This window comes from Leptidea sinapis, chromosome 12, assembly GCF_905404315.1.
Source record: "Leptidea sinapis chromosome 12, ilLepSina1.1, whole genome shotgun sequence".
NCBI classification, from domain to species: domain Eukaryota; kingdom Metazoa; phylum Arthropoda; class Insecta; order Lepidoptera; family Pieridae; genus Leptidea; species Leptidea sinapis.
In genome coordinates, this window is record NC_066276.1 from 7,475,573 (window position 1) to 7,500,371 (window position 24,799).

General features: G+C 34.6%; 1 protein-coding gene across 1 annotated transcript in view; it reads right to left on the reverse strand.

The window, feature by feature from the left end:
- Positions 1-1,308: 1,308 nt before the first annotated feature.
- Positions 1,309-24,799, reverse strand: part of LOC126967205 (indian hedgehog protein) — a 56,711-nt gene continuing 33,220 nt past the window's right edge. The window contains exons 2-4 of the mRNA XM_050811692.1: positions 13,255-13,516; positions 4,939-5,081; positions 1,309-3,828 (exon numbers count right to left, since the gene is read on the reverse strand). Of these exons, the coding sequence (XP_050667649.1) occupies positions 3,361-3,828; positions 4,939-5,081; positions 13,255-13,516 (873 nt within the window). The 3' untranslated portion in view covers positions 1,309-3,360. The remainder of the gene's footprint in view (positions 3,829-4,938; positions 5,082-13,254; positions 13,517-24,799) is intronic.

Genomic DNA, 24,799 nt, shown 5'->3' on the forward strand with positions numbered 1-24,799 from the left:
GCCCAACAAAAGACTTACTAACTCGACCCGACCGAGTAGTAGGCATAAAAAGTTTATGTTTGTTAAAAGTAGGGGATTGATGTTCTTACTTACAGATACATGAGCCGGTCCATCGTCAACGAAAGGACGGACCTTTAATGTGCTACGTTATCAGGCTGTATCAAAGCTGTATGGCCATTACGCTTTCAATCATATTGTGTTGGCGAAAATGATACTGCCAAACGTCTTAAATGTTTCAACGGGGATCCGTAGCTTAAGCATTACCAACCGAAAATGTCTGTGTACATTATTATTTAAATATTTTTGATATGATAGGAATGAACTTTGTAAAAGATACAAATACAAGGTGCGAGATGCTTTAATGAATTATCTTTTAAAGTTGGGTGCCAGAGAAGAATACTAGGAGAATCGATCTTAGACGGAGTTTTCACTTCAACTTACAACCTAAACATTCTTCAAGGGCTAGGCTCCGTATGTGTGATGTGGGATACATAAAAGTTTTCTTCTGACTTTTTTTAAAGCCAATACAACCAAAGACTACCCGACCAACCTTCCTTTGTCTAGTATCCACTGCATAGGTGAGCTTCGAGTGGTCTTTAGTGGTATTGGCTTGAAAAAAGTCCGAAGAAAGCTTTTTTGTGGTTTTCAACACACATACGGAACCCAGCTCTTGAAGAAAGTTGCGTAACCAATTTGGCGACGCATCAACTTCGGATGCGTCATAACAGGTGTCTGTATGGTGTCTAGTTTTGTTGTTTACAGACACCATGATAGCGGGACTGGTTGCGCCACCGTGGTGTCCCGGTGAAATATTGCCCTTATAGTAACGTGATTTCCTTTTTTTTATGAAAATAAGGAACGAGACAAGTAGGACGTTCAGCTGATGGTAATTGGTACGCCCTACCCATTACAATGCAGTGCCACTCAGGATTCTTGAAAACCCAAAAAATCTGAGCGGCACTATAATTGCGCCCGTCACCTTGAGACATAAGATGTTAAGTCTCATTTGCCCAGTAATTTCACTAGCTTCGGTACCCTTCAGACCGAAACACAGTAATGCTTCACGGCAGAAATAGGCGCCGTTGTGGTACCCATAATCTAGACGGCTTCCTGTGCAAAGGAGCCTCCCACTGGTAACCACCTATTGAAGAACCTCATTATGTTGCAGTGATAATGTATTTTTAGTTACCTTGTTCTAAAGTAGCATAGCATGCTTGAAGCATGTTTGAAGTTGGTATTTAGGACTAATTTGTAACTTAAATTTTATAGCGCAATAAATACGAATTAAAAACAATAAAAAACCAAAGATTACAAAGCCAACATTTTATTTAAGTAGTTTCATCATGTATGTTAATTTGTATAAAATTAATGGGCTCTATATAAAACTAGTGTTGCCATATATGAGCTTTAACAATGTGTACATCTCATGTATCCATGTTCCACACGTGTTATATGGACTCAAAAGTAATCAAAAATATAGATATTTCAATGTCATACTATTTATTTGTTATAAAAGCGCAACTTTCTTATTCTTTAAATACAATTTCAATGTTATAAATATGCACGTGGAATATTGTAATACAATAATCATATATGGCAATAGCGAGATATGGCATCTGTATATTAATAGTTAAAGCTTCAAAAATCTATTCAAACAACTAGATATAAGGATTATTTCATACCTCGTAAGGGCCTACATTATAAATTCATTTAATATATGCATATATGTTATGTATAATAATTATATTTTTTATAACTTGAATTATTTTTTGGAGTATACCTATTGAAGTACCTAATATGTAGGTAGGTGTTGCGTTTTGAAACTATTAAACTAAAGTTCAGTACAATAGGAACCCATATTCAGTTCAAGACCTTAAAATTATAAATCCAGAATAAGTACAGAGTTAATTTTATACACTTTGGAACAATTCATACTAAACAGTGAAAGTTAAGTACATATTATTATTGTTACGAGAAAAAGGTTATTGTCTAAAAATATGGCAATACATTTATTGTATTCAGATTACTATTCACATAGGAACGCCTATAATACTTTTACTTAATTAGTTTTCTATAATAAATAAAGAAAATCTTATCGCATACTTGTAGAGAGAAAAATAAATAAAGCCATCGGTTATTATACGAATATAAAACACATGCCGCAAAATAAATTATTAATAGGATTAAAGGTTTTATTAACGTCAATTTTTTAAATATATAACTAGCCTATAATAATAAATAAAATCTAAGGCACTGATTTAGGTACCAAGATCACAAATTCATCAACTCAATAAATGTCTAAAGCGTTAGTACGTAAAATATTAGTGCAATGGAATGTCTAGTTTAGAAAATTTAATACTGTTTCGCGTCAGTGATTATCAATAGTGATAGGCTGGCAACTGTGATAGAAATAGATACATGGTTAAATAGAACAGTGTGGCGATGGATACTTAGGCCGAGTTGCACTATATTAGCTGTAATAGTTAAGGTTGAAGTCAAATTGAAAGTTATTAGTAACGCTGATTTTGACATAGACTGCGGGATGTGTTGCACTATCGTATATCTTAGCATAGTTATAGTTAAAAAGAGACATATCAAGTCAATATTGAATATTTATTTGAAACTTTTGACAGGTCGTAATTTGGCTATTTAACAATAGCTTTAACCGGCGAATATAGAGCGATAGATGGAGAGTAACGGTTAACATTTAAAGTTAAGTCGTCATCTAAAAGTTGTCAAATGGTGGAACACATTGTTTGCTTAACCAGTACTTTAACATGTCTGTTGTTGCTTAAGTTATGGTGCAACCCAGCCTTAGATATGTTATAGTAACCAATGAGCGGAACCTATAGTCAAAAATTTGTTTCTATCTTTAAAGAACAAAGACTTTCATGCAAAGATGTTTTCTTATTCTTTCACAATATAAACATTAAATGCAGCCGCATTAGTTTTAATTAAAGAAAGCTATAGTATAAATAACAATTGAATACACGAGGAGGCTAAGACAATGTCTTACAAATATATCTACAAAACTAAGTAAAACTACTTAAAAAGATAAGCGCATACAGATAATTATTTCTGCATTGTGCAGAATAACAATACCGACACAATTTACAAATACACTAAATTAACTAGACAATTATATAGATTTGCAATACGGCTAATCTACTTAATAAATAATAATCCGATAGCGGGAAGCAAAACGTAATAATACACTTGTTATTAATAAGTAGTCAAGACATATTTACATATAATCGATACTGGCATACATTTATTTATTTATTTACATTGTTATTTACAAGCAATACCTACAAATGACACGTCCCGCGCGCTTCTAACTCGGGTCACTGAACACATCGATCAGCGATACTTATAAGACGATGGCAACACAAAATCACCAAATTTGTAAAGCGCTTTAGCGTACCAATGAACACCGCTCTCTACTTCATTGGGGTTCTCCCACTTTGACATCCATCGAAGGGGTGCCATAGCCACGTGCGCTAAAGAGTGACTACTAACAATTGCATAACATGATGCTAAGGCATCATCAATAATAATAGTGCCTGCTTTAGTGAGAGGAGCGTACACTCCGACTTTGGAGACGATCCGTATGCTGACCACTCTCGACGGTCTCATAACACTTCCTCTTCCTCTCGTCAGCAGGACATCACCTATCTCCACATTGGCAGCGAATACTTCTCTCCACATATTTGGCGCCGCTAGGAGCAACAAATGAGAAGGCGTCGTTGTGATTTTGACGCCATTTTCCGCTGTGATTTCCACAAAGCTTCTCGTCGCGTTTGGATCTCGATCGATGAATGTTATAACCTGAAATATAATGAATGGCTTATAAATATTTTTTATTAGTTAATGTAGATCGCATTTAATTTACTAAGCCCGATCACTTTTTGTTGTTTATTTTTTCGACTCATATAGTAGGAGCTATAGATAGATATGGTATGAATCCCGGTTGGCGCATAAATTAATATGATCAAAGTGGATGTTTGTTTCTTAGTCATGGATATTCATTTATATGTAACAGGATATTTCCGCCACCATAGTCATGCCTAGGGTCTTGCTGGTTAAGCTTGGGGCAAGAAAATTTGTGTAAAAGAGGGCCAATATTCTTGTTATTTATTCTAAACCGTGAAAACAAATAATATAAATTATTAAGTACGTACACTGTTTATTTGTGCAAAAAAGGGACGATACGAGCAGGACATTCAGCTGATGGTTATTACCGTTCAGGATTCTTAAAAAGCCCCAAAAATTCTGCGCCCAAAAAAACAAATGCGCTCGTCACCTTGAGAGATATTGAGATGTTAAGTCTCATTTGCCCAGTAATTTCACTAGCTACAGCACCCTTCAGACCGAAACACAATAATGTTTACACATTACTGCTTCACGGCAGAAATAGGCGGCGTTAATCATTCATAATCGTAATTTACCTATAATCTAGCTGGCAACCTGTGCAAATAGAACTCAGAAAGAGAAAAACGGCACATGAAACTATACGGTCTTATTAGCGTGATATAAGCATAGAAAAAATTTTTTTCATCAAAAAATCATTTCTCAACAATAATTCCATAGATCAGTAAAGTTTCACTATCTGAGAAGGAGATTTTGTGGATATAAGTATAATTTGTAATACCAATCTTAACGCATTTGAAAAGATATAGAATTGTTGAAAATTGCGTTTAATTTTATTGTAAACACTTCAATATTCGGCACACAGCTTTATATGATTCAAATTGACTTAAAAGTCAATAAATAAGAAGGCGGAAACGTTTTACGAACTTTATGAGCAGATAACGATTTAAATGTAAAAATATCCGTAAGTTCACTATCATAATGACTGCGCACAATTAAAGAACGACTTATCGGTTCTGATCTGTTTATTAGTAATAAAATATTAATTACGTGCTCTGTTAGTCTCACCTCGGAGTAGACAGTTTTGCCGTCGTCGTCTGCGGCCAACACTCGATCTCCCTTCTTTAAAGTTTCGATATCTCGGGGTCCATCTTCAGTGTGCACTATTGCTCCGGCTGGGAAGCAACCAGCACCAGTTCCAACAGAAGATTCTGAAATGAAAATGGTATGTTCATTATTCTGTCCATACTCCATACAACTTAACCCATACTATTCTTGTCCAAAAATGCAAGCGCGAGATATACAGATAAGAAACCAAGTATTCAAGTTATCGTCGAAGAAAAAATAAGCCAATATCAATCAATTTGTATGAATTGTATTCTTTCCCAAGAGAAAATTTGATATTTTATTCTGGTTACCTCAGCACAATGAGAATGCATGAATTGTACGATATCTAATAATAAAAAACTACAATCTGCGTATATCTTCACACAGTATATTATGTACGAATAAAATACAGTCTCGGAGGAGCAATAAACTTAAAAAACGAACATAAAATGTTACAAAGAGAAGACAATAAACAAATTCGATGCAGTCATATCCCCTTAAGGTATAACGAGATTTCTCTACGCCCGTAATTAAAATCCGATAAGATACGAAACAAAAGTTGATCGCAGGCCACTTTTATTCTCATGCGGAGAGTTATCTGTTCACGGATACACCATGGTTAGTCTTGAATTCTATCTACGTGTACAGGTAGCGTATTGTACTCGACCGAGGACCCAATACAGCCAAAGCAGATTATCACCTGTGACTCACATGAAAGATAAAATTCAAAGAAATATCTGTGAGCCTAAACAAATTTTTAAAACGATAAAAAAATTAAAACGCAGCTAATCTCACCTATTGTTTGTAAAAAGTTAGAAAAATACTAAACGAAAAAAGAAACCAGCCAAATTTATTTGTTTATTACCTAATGGAATTTATTTAAAATCCGGTTCCAGCTTAAACTGTACCTCTGTATAATCCAAGTACAAAAAGTGTCTATTTACATGAAAATAAATAGCATCAAGGAGATAAGTTGAAATGGGATGAACTTAATCCGTGATGCACACCTTCCTGCGAACATGTCCACGTCAATGGATTACCATAGAAAAATGTGTGCTGTTTGAATTAAATTCGCTTGTTACCTTCCCGCCTTTTAAATAGGGGTCTGCAATTACATGGTTAAGTGAACAGTGGCGGTAGATTATGCCCAAAGCAATGGCATCTTTGCGGAGCTCGTTAAATTTTGATTTGTTGTGTAACCGAGCGATAAATTCGAGCAATCCTTGTCCACACGCCGACGAAATAAACTACCCGCCATATTGAATTACACAATAACCACACAAATTAGATTTCATTTAAAGTCAAACTTTCATTGTTGGAGACGTCTGTTTGTTGTTCTGTGAACATATCGGGCTCGTCAATGAAACGTTGTCGGCTGCTTTTATGACTTCTTTTGTGGATACAAAAATTAGAGTACTGATACCTTTTACTGCTTTAAAATTGCAATTTCTAATCATTTAGATAGTGACTTATAATATTGTAACATACATTAAAATCACAGCATATGTTGCAAGAGAAGTTCGTTTACCACCAAGTACTGCAAATGCTCATTTGTACTCCTTTTCTTTAAAAAAATTTTAATAGAACTACTTTTAATGGAAACATTTTTCATATAGAATGAATATATTGAAAAGCTATAAAATTCTCTGTAAACAATGAAGTCTGATTTGGAGAGGTTAACAGTTAACAGTTTCCGGAGGCACAGCACGGCGTGACACGAGTAAGGTTGAAGATGGTTCGATAAGCGGCGCGGGAGCAAGGCTTACAGCGGGCGAGGCGAGAGAGGGGCACGGCAGCCGAGGGCGGGGGCCGCGGGGCGAGTGCTCCGAGTGGCCGCGGCGACTCCGCCCCGCTCAAGACCACCGGGATAGTTAGGCGGCGCCTGACCGTGCCAACATCATCCACGCGACACTGGCGACTCCACCACAATATATTCTATACCAACACTCTCACGACAGACAACTAGACCTAGCTCTCACGGTGGAAACACACTAAAGGTTTAACGCGTTAATAGGCATTTGCCGTAGGTGTACCCACAAATTTTATCGATTTTTTTGACAACATCCATCCATGATATATTTTATTGTTATTTTTAACGCGATAATGGACATCAAACATTGAAACTCAAGTGGCCCCGGCAAAACACAAACATCACAACATTATTTAACTCATATCGTCTACAAATGAATTCTTGATATGAAAGGCTCTTTAGCCGGCCTACATTTATGTAAATCATGTAAATGGTGGTACACCAGCTTATTTTTACATTCTTTTTGCCGCCTCGCAACAATGTACAGGGTAGCCCCCAGCGCGAATCTTTAGCTGGCGAAATTATCTGATTTACATCGCGCAGAATAGCAATTAGCTCAAGTCATCCTATGCAAATGACAAGCTTTACCTCACGATTTATAGCTTGGCGAATGCGACATTCTTTACTTAATGGATACTTTACAAAGTGATATTAAAATAGCCTGATTATTAAAAATTACCAAAAATGTATCAATAAAGGATACTTTTCATTATATTATTATTTTTTCAATAGCAAACAACACAATAAAAACATCAAATAGATAAAATACAAGCTGTCCAGATTATAAATCTTAAGTGTAGCCGCGTTATATTCCTGCCGCTGATTATCATAATTTACCGAGTTATTGCTTGGCAAAGTTATGACGTTGAATAATAGATCAGACAAATCATTTAACGTCGATAGTAATAAGTGAAGTGAGGATTTTATATGAATTTAATGGAAACTGCTGTTCCTGAGCACATTTATTGCCATAATCACAGTGATCTCAGCCAGTTTATAGTGCATTGAACTCTATTGTTATGGCTTCCTTGAAGCGAATCTTAATATTGGTGAATTCAACGATTTTAAATGCCTATTCGATTGAGTCGTATATTCTAATGCTACTTATAATTTTGTAGACTTAATGTATATTTTTATATGGTTTTATAATATATAGATGATGATTTGAAATAGATCGATTGCATAAGTTGTATGTTAAGTTATAGAAAAAATTTGCGTAGGCGTTCATTGTATGACCACAACGATAGTGTACCGAAACGGGGCCCATTGAAGACTATCTTCGGCGCCTCAAACGTAGGTCTGTTGTCAATTATATATTATTATAGATACAGTTATCAAACCCAAAGTCAAATAAACTTTATTCAAATAGGCTTAAACTATGCGCTTTTGAATTGTCATTATATATATTTAATTTAAATTACTGAATCTTCCATATGTTCGGAAATAATAGAGCTCGTGAAAAGAAAAGTGAAAGAATGAGAACGGCCACTCTTTTAAATCATTAAGTATTGTTCAATAGTGGTAATACATAACAAGTTAGCTTTTAAGGTGGTACATCTAATATATGAATTATAAAAAGCTAAATCTAAAAAATCTATAAACATAAATTCTCTTTTATTGTATGCATCAACCTTTAGAGCTTGAATTCAATGTTTGTGTAAGGATGCATCGTGAACATGATGGTCGTGATTAGTAAACGTATAAAATTAAGACAGTCAATCTACTTGGAGATCTAAAAGTGGTAGGTTAGATTTAAATATAAACCTCTTTGCCACTTTTTAAATCACCAAAACGTACATAATCTGTTTAAGCATATACGGCTAAAATTTAAACTTCAGTTAAATATACTGCAAACAAGCAAAAATAATACATTTTAAATAATTAAACCAAAATAAACAAATAAGATATAAGTCTTGAATGGTATATCAGTGAGTGTGTAAAGTGTGGGAACATATGTGAGCTCGGCCGCAGCCTTCCGGGATGTGGTGTCGGGTGACCGGCTCACGGGCCGCAAGCCTGCTGGAGCGAACATCTCTCGACCACCTCATGCACTTCTTCCGTTCAATCTGTTTCATTCCAGCACATATCATCTGTTTTTTGATGCAACACTTCTTTTTGCGTTTAAAAAACAGATTTTTAGCTTGTGATTTGTTCTTATGATTGATGATAATAGATACTCATTTATAACAAAGTTTGGTAGGCATAAATTATTGGTTATATAATATTTTTATTTTTATTAAATAGACAGGCTCAAACATATCATTCCACTATAAACTATCTTTGCACCGTAGGAGTTCATCAATCATAATAAATATCTAAACGTAGAATATAATTTTTTCCAGTGAAAATCTAGCTATTAAACCATTTTTTAGTCGGCTATCATATAACTTGATTAAAAAAAGTTCAGAACTACACTACATAATTACACATTAAAACTCAAATATTTTTGTGTGCATCCTAAATCGTTTACTTCATGACTAGTTCTAGATCGTTACTTTTTAAAAATTTATAATAAGTGAAAAATTTGTACCTAAGAAGTAAAATTAAAATTTTATAAAAAAATTATACAAGTAGAATCACTGACATATTAAGTTATTAGTCATAGTCAAATAAACTTTATTCAATTAGGCTTAAACTGAATCTGAATAGTCACTACAAATATTTCTTTTAGATTACTAAATTTAGCATTTGTTCGTAAAAAGTTGAACTCGTGAGAAGAACACTCAGAAAACTCAACGGCTCTCTCACTCTATTCAATAAAAATTAAGTATTTTACAATGGCTGTAATATTAATAGATAAACATACATATATGCATGTATTAAACAACATAGTAATGACGTGATTTTCATCTGACATCAGCTTGCCATACTTAATTTTAATGCAATTGAATAAAATATTTGTTCCCTCAATATTTCATCTCAAATCCGTCAAACAACAATAAAACATGATTTACACCCAGAATGAAGAGCTTTATGGGTTTCTTGACGCGATAACGTAGCATTGATATTGAAAAGCGTCTTATTATATAAAGTTACATAAACCTAGTTTCGATACAATAACGAACTTCGACGTAAAAAGTAGTAAAACTGCAAACAGTTCAATAAATTGAACCAGTTTTCCGTAAAAAGCATTATTAACTATAACTACAAGCGCTTAGTCTGTGGTCATTTTTCAAGTTAATAGGTTCTTGTGCAGGCGATCATTGTCTAGATCATCGTTCGTCCTTCACGTGGCGCGTCCGCCGGCTCACAACCTCGTGACCTGCCTCGCTCGGTCACGCCCCGTTTGCACCTCCTTTATGTCCTTACTATATTTAATTACTATAAAAATCCTTCCTAGAATGTATTTAGCTCAGTTATTCATTTGAAATTTGAAAATTCAATGATAAAACTACGCAGATATTTTATTTTCATTACATTCGGGCCATTTATTAATTGAAATGTAATATTTGAAGTCTTTCAACAATTATACTGTTAAATTTAATAGAATAAAGCATTTTATAGAAGGTGGGAATGTAACTTTGAATTAAAATGATGACAAGCTAATTTGTCAAGCAATTTACTTAGAAATGCGAGCGCGAGCGCGTTGATGTCTTTTACAAGAGCAAAATTGATATTAAGCTTTTTGTCAATGTATTCCTCCCGTTGTTTTGAAAAGTGCCACGTTTTAAAATGAAATATTTACATTATTTATGTAACAATCACTTTGGTTATTTATTAAAAACGAATTAGTAACAAATCGTGCAATAATCTGTGTAAATGGAGTGGATGATACAAAAACTTGTTACTTACAAGTGCGACCAATGAAAATCAATTAATTGTACGCGGTATAAAAACGGTGGGTATTTTATTGGCGGCTGGGTGATAGAGTGCGGCGGCTCACGAAAGTGCGTCATGTTGCCGACCGCGACTGGTTCACGAACATACTTGAAACGTCTCACATTAAGACTCGTCATTTAAATTTTTGCTTCAAAGAAATGTATGGTATTAACCAGACATGAATGCGACGTTATTATATACCTTAGATCATAGTAGCATCATGCTAGGTCTGACAATTATGATCAATGCCTATCCAGGATTATTTAGTTATTTTCTGAGTTTAAACACGAATATTTTTGTTCCATCACTTTACGTATATTGTAATTGAAAAGATTTGTAAAACGAATGAAGATGTAAATATTGATATAAAAGGATGGCAATCAGTTATTGCCACTTCTTCTCATTAAAGCTCAACTTTTTCCGAAGTGGCGGTAAATGTAAAAAGTAGAAGATAACATTTGACAGTCATAAGTGTCATTTCTTTGACGTACATGTAGTAAGTGATTTTGATTTATGTACCGAAAGAAGAGTAGGTAATGTTTTTTTCAGATGCAGACTGTTAACCACTCTTTGTAACTATTAATAATTTAAGGTTTCAAAACGTCAGCATTATAAAGACTATTATTAAATATATATTGTTTGTTTATTATTGAAGTTTTTTTTTTAATAAAGACGTGAGAAAATTAATTCCAACCAACCAACATTCAATCGGTATGTTATAAGTTTGATATTTGCCTATTCGTTTGTGTTCGAGGAATGTATAGAATTAAATCTACAATGATCATAGACTCGTGTGAGAGAGTCGGAGAAGTTCGTGATTGTCCTGCCCTTGACCTCTGGAGAGCCACTGCTCCTGATACGAAATGCATTAATTATTTATAAACCCAAATTGAAGAAAAAGTACCTTGAATGCCAGAATGAATTTAATTTGGAACCTGATGTCGTTTTGGTTTTAATCTCAAACCAACAAGAGATTCTTTGCTTTTGTTCGAAATGAAATAATTGCTACAGTATGGGTTAAGAATACTGTAATAAAGTTCCCAATAACATATTACTTATATACCTTATTAAAAACAAAACAAAACTCATTTTTTTCATAGGTATATAATAATATATAATAAGTATATATAGTATATAATAAAGGAGTGTTATTCTTATTATTTTAAATATTTATTATTTAGAGAATATAGCTAAACTTTAAGCTCGTCTTCAAGGGCATGGTATTTAACCTCTTTACGTGTAATAATATTTTTATGGTTAACAGTTAATAGAGTAAAGATTTTATATATATATATAAAATATTAATATATTAATTTGCGAGTTAATTTAAACCTAAATTAGTTCTTACAGCTTTTAATTAACTCATTCTTTATAAAAAATCGGCCTCTTGTGTAAAAAGCCAAGCATTGGAAGCAAACCCATTTATTTAAATTATAAAACCAAATATCTACATTGATAACAAGAAATATCTAAGTTTGAATGACACAAATTCCACCAAGTATTAGTATTAACAATTATCTCTTTAAGTTCTAATTAGTGCTAATTACAAAACCAAACATCTTTCATGAAGTACGGAAATGTAAATAACGATCGCATTGGAACGTAAACTTTTCAACACTGTGCACGAGTTTTATTACAAATAATTGTGATACGTAAATTCTATCGAAAATTTATTCAAAGCGCCAGATTGCCTATAACATCTGTGGTATGTACACATAAATAGTTGTTTCTCTCATCGTTATATTTCATATACATATATCTATAAGTAGCCATTGAATCACCGGCATAATTATAGAAGTGGGGGATTGGATGCGATGCGGCCGTGTGAAGAAGATAAACATATAATTTTTTTAAAGTGTGAGAGGGAAGGTGTGTTAACAAGAGGCTTGTTCGTTCGTTTGATCGACACCGACTGAGAGTGGCACGGGAAGCCGTTTGAAATGCATTCTTCTTATAAGGCTCGATTATATATTTGGCCCGTGGGTACATCATTTCAACATTATAGTTATTATGAACGAGATTTTTGTCAATAATTTCAGAAACATTGTATTAGTCATATCCTATAGTTTAATTACCTATGTCTACTTATATATAAGGAAAATACTTGTTAATAGTTTGCTAATTTGTACAAGATATGACTGTGTATGTACTCTTTGTCACAGAATAAATAAAAGTACTACAGTGTCGTCATCACTTTATTGACTGTATTAATTGATGATTATTGTACTGACCATATATATTTAAGATAGAAGGTAAGTGATGAATCACAAATAATGTGTTTGGAATTAGTGTAAGCTTTGAAAAGCTATTTTTTAAACATGCTAAACTAGGAGGTTTTTTTTTGTATTTAGTACATCGTTGCGTCAAGCTTAAATACCAACATCACTCTTATGATGTGTGGCATCTGACCATGACCTGGAGCCAGTATGGATATAATGCAGTTCTGACGTGTTTTTATTTCACGTAGGTAGGTACATACAACTAAAATAGGAAATCAACTTCTTTTCGCTTTGTTTACCAGCCCCTTAAAAGCAGACCACACCCTTCAGATTCCTCTGATGTTGCAATACGGCGGTGATCACTCACTTTTAGGCCCTGCTTGCTTCTTTGTCCTGTTCTTTCATAATAAATTTAAAATGATATATAACCTGTTTTGACGGAACAATGTATGTAGGAGCGACTCTCGTAGAACACCCAGTCGAAGCCAGCCTCCACCGCCAGTCTCGCCAGCATGCCGTACTTGCTCCGGTCTCTGTCGCTGGTCGTCAAGTCAACTGCTCTTCCTTCGTAGTGCAGTGAGTTGTCCACGTGAGAGTTCTCCTCATCCCAACCCTCAATCACCCTCAGCCGTACACCGGGCCACTGGTTCATCACGCTTATCGCAAGTGTGTTCAACTTCTCCTTGCAACGCTGAAAACATGTAAATACTTTTACCCATACTTGTGTTACTTATTGGCTTTAAGCGTAGGTTAAGATTCTGATAATAAACGGAAATTCGTTAAATTCTCCATCAAGGCAAACAACATTAAAATGTTCAATGCAAATTTTCACAGTTGAGCTATATCTTAAGTTTTTTAACAAATAATTGCGTCGCGGTTCGCATAGCAATAAAAGTTTGCGCCGTAGCTAAATGGAATTTTTAGAACGCGCAAAGCTTTTTGTGTGCGCTATGGAAAATACTAATAGATGTGCTAATAAATTGACAAACGTCGCCGCCTGGACATGGAGCGCGCAGGATGTCGGGCATTCTGTCGTGAAGGAATAAATCAAATTAAAACAGGCCGCACAAAGGAATCGACACGATTTTGTTTTGGGAACATCTCAAGGGAACAAGGGAAGAAAATGTCAAAATATTTGTAAAGAAATGTGGACAATGCACACGCACCGCACACTGGCTTTGTTACAATCGTGTCATCTCACTCCATGCAGATATCATAGTAAAAAAAGAGAATGAGATTGACGTAACGAATCGAGCCGATGGGCGCCCCGCCTGTGCGATGCGTCCGCCACCATTCAATAGGTTACAGATATTCCGAAGCACCGTATATAATTATTTCTACGAACACTTTAAACATTCAACCACCTAAGCAAAGAATTGTGAGGCACTTTTATAAATGCCTTTATACCTTCACAGATGAAATTTTATTCAATGAAATTCTAATGTCATTTTCGTCTTGTACTTCAAAACGCATGTGTATCTATGACAGAATATATTTTGAGAAAAATTTGATGTGAAGTACAGTGCGTGGTAGCGGCATCATGTTTGGTGGGATGTTCAATGTTTACCAACCAGACGTCTCGGGCAGCCGGCACTAAAACAATCGAATGCTAAATGTATTCTCAAACATTGCGTGCATTTCAACGTGGGAACAGTCCTGTGGCGCAACTGATCTCTCACACCAATTCAACAACACCATCCAACCTTCTGATACTTTAAAATCGGAGAGAAACATACCAACCTGAGGAAGCCAGAGTGATTCAATAAAAGCCATGTATGACATACCGGGCGGGCTATTATAAATTCATTATGCATAATTTTAGTAAACAAGCTGTCTATCACAATGGCTGCTCTCTGTGGGATGCCTGCCTCTCACACCTCGCCTTCCTATCTGGAGTCTACCCACCCTAATATCAATAACTGGAATGCGACCGACTCAACTGTCGATCAAATTAAACTTGTTTCTGTTCTGACTCGATTGAAGGTATTCATTTTGCAGATTATCAAATTACACTACATCAAAATCTCATAAAGGACTATTTCAATTAAAAATAACAAGCGTGTCGAATACCTAAGGTCACGTTTGGAGCGAAACGCCAAGCTACCTGAACCGGTGGCGAGGCACTTGCGGACGCATAATGAAGGCCGTCCGATGGAATTGAAACAAAAATGGAATAAAAACTGGCAGGATCATCGCCTCTTGGCCGGCAGGAAAGATGGTAAAATAAGTTCAGCGAAAATACTTTTCCTCGCTGTTAATATTTTTATGCCTACTTAACGTACTTCTATCGATTTTTTAAGTAGCACCTTTGATTCACACCTATATAATCAAGTTCGTAAAATACAACAATTAAATTACTATCCCTGAAATTATTATCAGCAAATCTCTGTGGTTAATACATGCTTAATATCTATTTGTTTTTAAATGTGTTCAATATTAATTAAAACTTATTATAAAAATATAAATTATTTTTAAGTCGTATAAAAGGTATATGTGTAAATAGTCCCGACATTACCAAATCATGCCTCGCAGCTAATTTATAGCCACATCCTTTGCGACTACAACAATATATTAAGATAATTAAATGGCTCTTTACATTCCTTAACACATCGTTTTTTGTATAAAGCTAGGAGTTGAAATATACCGGCCAATGGTGACTCGCTTCCTTTTTTTGCTTCTACAGAACTACACTAAATAGTTTAAGGGTAGCTTTTTATTGTAACCGTTCATTTTATTTAAGCTTAAAACTTTTTTAGTTGTGGAAGTTTTCAACTATATTGTGAAACAACAGGAAATTTACAAAACACGTTATTAAAAAGTAAAATTGTTGTTTTAATTATTTCTGTTTAAAAAAAATTAACGGGTTGGTGTCCTTTGCAGTCATATCATCATCATCATCATCAGCCGGAAGATGTCCACTGCTGGACAAAGGCCTCCCCCAAAGATTTCCACGACGATCGGTCCTGCGCTGCCCTCATCCAACGTATTCCAGCGATCTTGAGCAGATCGTCGGTCCATCTTGTGGGGGGCCTACCAACACTGCGTCTTCCGGTACGTGGTCGCCATTCGAGGACTTTACTGCCTCAACGGCCATCTGTCCGTCGAACTATGTGCCCTACCCACTGCCACTTCAGTTTCGCAATCGTTTTGACTATATCGGTTACTCTGGTTCTCCTACGGATCTCCTCATTCCTGATTCGATCTCACAGGGAAACTCCGAGCATGCAGTCATATAAAAACTCATAATTATTTTCCATAGTTAAACAAAAATAACTCCAAATATTTTATACATAAGTGATATAATGACCAGAGGTGATTCCGCGACAACGGAAACATACCGCAGAATAAGAAGTTATGCATTAGTTACCGCAATCTACACACTTATTTTCAATAAGTGTGTAGATTGCGGTATATTTCTAAACCCAATGAAACAGAGCAAGATCACTCCTCTATTTAAGTCGGGAAATAAATCTTTACTATTACTTGAAACATAAGATGTTAAGTCTCATTTGCCCACTAATTTCACTAGCTACGGCGCCCTTCAGACCGAAACACAGTAATGTTTACACATTTCTGCTTCACGGTAGAAATAGGCGCCGTTGTGGTGCCCATAATCTAGCCGGCATCCTGTGCAAAGGAAACTCCCACATGTCATGTATATAAAAATTATTACTGTACAGATCTCGAAACATAAAAATTTAAATAAAAACGAAACTACAAAGATAAATATTTTATAAAAAGAAAGAGCCTGGCTGTATGGTGTATTTGTCTTTGCTTGTTTCGTCTTAAAGAATGAATAAAAATGTCACATCTGTGCTTGCGCTTTATTAACACTATCTTTTTTTCAAAACGCCTAATGCATAATAAAAAATAATAAATATTAAATACGATTAATTTAAAATCGAGTATTGTAATTAGCTGTTAGTGTGTTTTCTTATCGGTAGTAATAATTACCGATACAATGAAGAGATGGAAGACAAATGTTTGCCAGCAAATATTATGTCTAAGTGTGACACTGGCTGTCGAACGAATCATAAATATGCATTAGTGAAGGTGGATCACCTGTGTTTATCTATTTATGTTCGAAGACCTTTCTTGTTTGTCTTTGAAAAATATTACCCTGTGTAGCGTAGCGCTGAAAGCCTGTTAATACTTTAAACGAAATTGTAATATTTCAAGAAGTACCCATCTCTAATTGTAACTTAACTAATAAGTCAAAAGTCAAAGTTTTTATTCGCATAAACATGTTAGATTGATGTTACATAAATATTATAAAGTACATGTTTGCCACATTTATGACGTGCAAATTTAAAAAATACATTTTTAAATCATTAGTAACAATAATATCAATTTAACAAGAGATTAGTAGCAGTATTATATAGTATATAGTCAAGTTTTTAGTTGAAAATATTCGTCTAATTAATATAAGCAGTTTTTACTAAGGTATATTTTCAATTTACTTATTATTTTTGGGATGTGATTATAGATTTTTATGCACATACAAAAACAGTTTCTCTGAAATAATGTAGTTCTACAGCAAGGTACTTGTAATTTGGTGGGGTCCCTGGATGGGAAAAGAGAAGTGTTTTCCTGTTTACTGAATTTGCTAAATTTTTTTCGGACAAACATACAGCACTCAAATATGTATAATTCAACAATTGTTAATAAGTTATATTTATTAAATACGGGTTTGCTTGTTAAGCTTTCAAGGGGTCTTTTTCCCGCTGCAGCCCTCAAACATTTTTTTTGCGCTATTAAGACTCTATTTATTACTGTTGAATTACCCCATATTATGATACCATACCTAATTATAGAAATAAAATAAAAATCGTTTTTTGTCTACTTGTATAAAAATTACTTATAAATAAGTGTATCTAATAAATCTGAAATAATGTAGTTCTACAGCAAGGTACTTGTAATTTGGTGGGGTCCCTGGATGGGAAAAGAGAAGTGTTTTCCTGTTTACTGAATTTGCTAAATTTTTTTCGGACAAACATACAGCACTCAAATATGTATAATTCAACAATTGTTAATAAGTTATATTTTTTAAATACGGGTTTGCTTGTTAAGCTTTCAAGGGGTCTTTTTCCCGCTGCAGCCCTCAAACATTTTTTTTGCGCTATTAAGACTCTATTTATTACTGTTGAATTACCCCATATTATGATACCATACCTAATTATAGAAATAAAATAAAAAATCGTTTTTTGTCTACTTGTATAAAAATTACTTATAAATAAGTGTATCTAATAAACCTATTTGAATTATTTCCCAATTTCAATAATTCTAGTTATGTTGAAGCATTTTTTAGTATCTTACGTACTTTTTTTTAGGTGGGAGGTGTAGTGTGTGTATTACCTTTATACGCATATACACACACTCATCTCTACAACTAGCTTTATAAGCAGTAAGCATGGCTTAATAAATAAGCTTCAACCCGAACCTCCAACATCGCAATGTTACCTACATATGAACCCCCTTATTCATAATGGTCCGCTAACTTTAAACAGCCGCTAAGGAGTGTTTTTTCTCATTCTGACTTAGGTCAATAGAAGAAGACAGAGTGAGAATTAGCAATGCTTTAAGTTAGCAGACTATTATGAATAAGGGGGAAATGTTTAATTATTTGCAATGAACACAGATTAAGTATTTTATTTATGATCGCTTATCTTTTATATTAAAGTAAATAGTTAAAACAAATGGAAGAAAACCATATTAACTGTTATTTTAATAACACTATTTTACAGTCCGATGTGAAGAAAAACGGTGATGGTAATTGATACGCCCCGCGCATTACAATGCAGTGCCGCTCAGGATTCTTGAGATACCCAAATATTGTGAGCGGCACTACAATAATTGCGCTCGTCACCTTGATGTTCAGTCTCATTTGCCTAGTAGGTAATTTCACTAGCTACGGGGCCCTTCAGACTGAAACACAATAATGTTTACACATTACTGCTTTACGGCAGAAATAGTGCCGTTATGGTAGCCATAATCTATCCGGCATCCTGTACAAAGGAGCCTCCCACTTGTAGGCTTTAGACCATCGTGAAAGAGGTGTAAACTTCACTAAGCCGAGGTTATTGACATGACGCACAACAAATTATTTTTCTATGATCATAAAGTAATAATTTAAAACAAATATGACTCTTATATAAAAAAAAATATAAATAATTTAATTCTGCTCTGACTAATCACGCTCCTATAGTCAACTTTACCCGTAACACCGTTTCATATCCGAGCGCGACAGCTCAGCCCAATTTAATAACCACAACAGTGCTCAGCACAGCACAATCTTAACTTCAAAATGTGTTAAAAGACCCCAGAGTGACTAGAATCTACATCCCGTTGATGTACACCAACCGTTAATATTATGAACCAAAAGCGTACTTTTAAATAAAAATGCTTTATTATACTAGGAATTCCACCAGATCAGAACTCCCATGGGAGCGATACATTAAATGTACTTTTATAACGACTCTGTACTCCCAATCACGTATACCCGCGGGAACCTCGTGTTATTATTTATATTATCATGATCGCTAGCTATTGTCAGGGTCAATGGCGGAGTCAATGAGAACATGCCCACTAAATATGAGTTGCAAGTCATCCATCTCTACGATACTTCACCGTGCTTCCGACATCTATAATATCTATTATTCCGACCTTCTTTTAAGAGATATTTGTTAACAAGTATAAACCTAGTTCTTTAGAATAGCTACCTAATTTGTTAGTATGCAAAATCTATCAATAATAGATATTGCGGCGACTTTGCTCGCATAAATTTTGTTTAAGTACGTTGCATTCTTAAATCGTTTTTTGAAAATAATTAAAAATAGCGTGCGTTACGCCCTATATATTATTGCCTATTGCTTAGTGAAAGTTCTATTAAAATCGGTCCAGTTCTTTCGGAGATATACCGGAACAGATAGATAGACAAAAATAAAAAATAGGCATTCCACTATAATATCTGTGTATATCATGCCATAATTTTGACATTACAAATTATAGAAGTGATAACTTCTTTAGCGGCCTTAGGATGGCAAAATGTTAAACTCACGTCAGGACACGTGACCTGATCGAAAATTCGTAAGACATTCGTTGAAATTATGGATTAAAGTTGATTTTTCTCAGAGAAACTTTATAATGTAAAATAATTGTAAGGTTCTGAAGTGTTAATTCTTTTTATGTAATATAAATTATCATTTTTGTGTACGATAGCGTAATAAATAAACAATAAAGCAATTCGTCTAATAATATTCCCTAACCATTCCAAAATAATCAAAAAGGCACAACGTTAATGTTCAAGTTTTCACTTTTGCCGGCACTCCCGGAGTGTAAGCTGTATTTTTTAAATTTCTATGTTTTATTATATTTATAGTTTATTATACGAAGCACAGCAGTTTAAGTGTAAGTTTATCTCAGCCGTGTGTGAACTACGCGAATTATCGAGAAATTGTTAGAAATATAAGGCTTTCATTACGGCAAATTACTTTGCAATTATCGTCTCAGCTAAATCACATACGGAAGGCTATAAACATTAACTGGCGTATCGCATTAATTTACTGCGACAACCCTCGCTCAGCCGATAAGTGCCGTTGATTGATTTGCATCCGTAATTACGTCACTTTTAGCGAAGGAGGTGATGAAAACGCGACAAGTACGTGATTGCAGTAGGCACCACCACCGCCTCTTTGACGCGACCGGTTGACCGGTTCGAAGCCTTTATTCCTCGCGGTAAATACCGCCTCAGTAATCGGGTGCTCGGTAAATATGTGCTCAATGAAATAAAACTGGTTAACTATCTTGTCTTGTTCTCAAACGCCAACCGCCGTTATCGGAGCACTGATGATTCTCATTAAACAAAAAAGAGACTAAATCAAGACACGCCCGCGCTATCGCAATAAAATAAATTATTGACTTATCAGAACTATCTTGGCTTCACAAGCCATCGCGTCGCGTTTGGTTCGTCTCACTGGGCAACTCACACACTTAACTTCCACCTTAGTACGGTCCGCCTCGATACTCAATAAATATTTTATACTGGACTTGAAATGCTTACAATAATAAAGCATATTTGTTACAATGTTTATTCGTAATCGCCGCTTTTATTGTTTCTTCTTCTCACTATAGAGTTGTGATCGCTTCTCCGTGGGTGTAGAGTCAACAATCGCGCAGGGATTACAATATAACCGTCCACTTTTGCTGACGGTCCCGAAGTGCCACTCGATAATATTTTATAAGACAAATAATGCGATAAAGATGTTTTGACGTGAACCCGTGTTCATCGCTCACACTAAAATGCGTTCAGTGAACGCATATAATAAAATATTTATTAACATTTTGTGTTCGATGAAATAAAATGAAACTAATTCGGTGTCAACTTTATTGAGAGCGAGGTAAGCGTTAAGTCGATCGGTTGTTGTTATAAGACGATGACAGGACTCAAGCAGGCGGCTACTTCGGCATGTATCCATTAGCATTGTTTCAAAGGATTAAGTAACATTTACGAGATGCGTCGTGGCCCGATGTGTCGCATCAAACGCATATTTTAATGACGCATTGGTTTTTTTTAGAATAAGTGTAAAATGACTACTGTCTCTTAAATTTGATAAGGTAAGCTTTGTTTTTGTCAGAATGTCGATAGTTTATCTGTTTATTTATATAAAGGTGTCGTTCGAGTTGACAGAACGATTAAGAACGGAATCTTATAGCAATATTAATGAACCAAAGACACATACAGTATGGTATATTGGATATATACAATTTTTTGAATGGTTGTAAGTGTGTATTTGCAGATTTCGACACAGTACAAACTAGAAATGTCATTTTTTAAACCTGTATTTCCTGCACTGCCTTAAAATAAAAAAATAAATATTTTCAAAAAAATTTATAAGTATTTTACATGATTATTAATAACTGATTATTTACTCTTTTTTGGACATTTTTTTGTGAATCTAACAAGAATTTATGAAAAATAAATGAGAAATTACAATTCTTTTAAACAGACTTATAAGTACAAAAGGTATTATTACTATTCAATCTGTGCATAGATTTTTAATCCACTATAAACCTACCTACCTATATGCGTTCGCTTAAGTACATTACGAACTTATTACCTAAAACTGCAATATTGTTAAATATAATAAGTACTTGTTAATAGGTGTTTTATGCAATATAAAAATCAATATCGCAAACATAAAGACCTAAGATAAATCTATATTCTCTTAACTGGAACACGACAACCGCAAGTCTCGTAAAATGTCGCGAGCCGGTGTCAAGTTACGAACCTACAAGAGCTGGCTAGTATTGGTTTCCGTGTCCCAAATCAAATTTGACATCCGGTTACATGACAAATTCCCCCTAATGAAAAAGTGACTCCTTTTTTCAATCAATCACTGAAATGTGAGACACATTGCACTTGCGTCAGGTAACTTTAAGATTGCACAGGCATTTGGTAAAGATTAAGTATTATGTTACCTTGATACCTGTTCATAAGCCTTATTTATTTCCAATTCGTTAATATTGTATCAGTAACTTAGTCATGTTCAGACGATTTATTTTGAACTTAAAATATTCTATAAGTAAACACAACATTTAAATTAACTATACAATTATGATTACGTTTAACACTTAACAATATATTATCGAGGTAAAGGCGTAATTGAATGTCTGATAAATGAATATTAAACCAAAATGACAACTTTAAACAATCAGTTTTAAGTTTACTCAAATATAGCATGATTTGCTTTTTTATTAGCATAATAATTTCATAACTATATATATTAAGTATTTAAGGTTCGAACAAGTAGATATTTAAATAATTTGTAAACAGAACAGTTTATTATGCTCTTCAAAATCTAGAGAGTTTATCAGCGACGGACAGTAGTAGATCGGCTTGCGATCTTCGGGTGTGGAAAAGTTTTGGAAGTTAGTCTGGATATAGTGAAGGCCTTCGATCGTGTACTGCACAAGGCGGTCCTCTCAAAGCTTTGGGCATCCCCATTCATCCCCTTTCCAACCATTATTTGGGCTTCCCGAAAGTTTTTGCAAGTGGACCACCAACTTCCTGACTGGACGCAACATATAGGTCGTTGTTGTCTACGGATATATCTCTAACTGCAAAGCCCATGAAAGCTTGCCTCCCCAAGGCTATCTCTTGCACTGTTTCTTCTGCATATCAGTGCATGTTGGAGGCATCCAACACGTCATGACAGTACTTTTTTACCACATCTAACAGCCATGCAGATCTCAGGAAATTGTCGACCAGTGCCGGAAAACAGTTGTTTTTTCTATCTTGTCCTAGTCAGTCTGGAATGGGATTCAATGAATGTTGTTCAACCTACATAAGACCCGATATTCGAACTGTCAAGTAGGTATTTTCATTTGTCTGCCATACGGTAATTTATTTGAGATATATATATTGTATTTTTTTTTCGTTTCATTTTAATCCAAGACTAATAAAAATAGAATATTTTTTTGATATTGTTTAACCTTGTTATTAAGTATTTTTAACAATACCTTACTCCAAGTAAGGCCGTTTAAATACGCTCAAGTTGGTCAATTAAAGTGAACATCAAAATGACAGCATCTTATTATGTTACATTATGAGAAGCCTGAAAGGATAATTATATCAATATCAATGTTGTGAAATGCGTATGAATTACGAGCTAAAATATTGATTTTAAATAACGGCACTTAGTGTCCATCACGAAATATTTTGCAAATGACTCGGTGTGATCAAAGAGTTCGGCTGGAAATTAATTATCAATTTGTCGTGGGTGCCACGCATGACGCAGGCGACATAAATCGATCGGCTATCGGGCTGCAGCCACATTAGCCACGCTCCAACATGAGATAAGGATAACAAATGCTCAGTTTAAAGTTATCTCAACATCGCGGACATGAGACGGCTTTTTGCCACCGAGTCCCAGCCTGACCTTCTTATTCCATTATGTTACGAGGGACATCACTCTTGTTGAAACACTCAAACCTTATCTGTGTTTATTGTACGAGCAATCACACGTATGATAATTTTGATGGTGTTTAGTAAAACTTTAATGTGGCACACAAAACAAATAATACTTGTAAAGACATATACTGTTTAAGTATGCACAGTTCATTATTGGCAATCAAATCAATCAATATTTCACAATTACATGTTAAACAATACAACTATGAAACATACCATTATGCAGGTACTTTACCTTGTGTTAATTCTCGTTGGTATTTTTCAAGCTCGCCTAGCATGTAATTATTATCAAACCACAAGCGCATGCAAAATTAGGGTCTCACCTCAGCTCGACGGCCATAAATAAAATAAAATGATTGTTGGTGGGAGGAACACGGAGCTAATGATTAGCTGGTTGACCCATCTCTACCCAGCGGGGCATTCTGAACGGCCATTGAAAACACTCAACAATTTCAATACATTCTATTGGCTGTTTTAAACTCAAGAAACTTAACCTTAAATTAGTCATACAGCTATAAAAATATTACGACGATGACCGTTACTAATTCGAAGCCCTTTAGATTATAATCTCTTCAATAAATCTCAACCGATCAATATAATATAAATACATGAACAATTAACGCAGAAACATTCAATTAATCACATTTAAAACGCGTTATTCTTCCGAGCACACGGATTACCCAACGCATGAAATGTTGAAAATTACTCAACACGAAATTTCAATTTGAATATGAATAGAGAAGCGCCATGTGGGCAGGTACATAAAAAACCGGCCTAATATAATAATACAAGACAAATGTCCCCCGCGGTAGACACAATGATTCTCTCAAAGATCAATTCAATTTTAAGATACGCTAATTTAAAGTCTAGAGAGCTCTGTCTGTTTACATTCAAACCGCATACATGAATAATAATATTAACAACATTTCAAGTACGTATTTGTTCCATTTAGTTTATTTTCATATTTAGTTGGAAATATACGCAGTAAATTCTGAATGCGTTAGT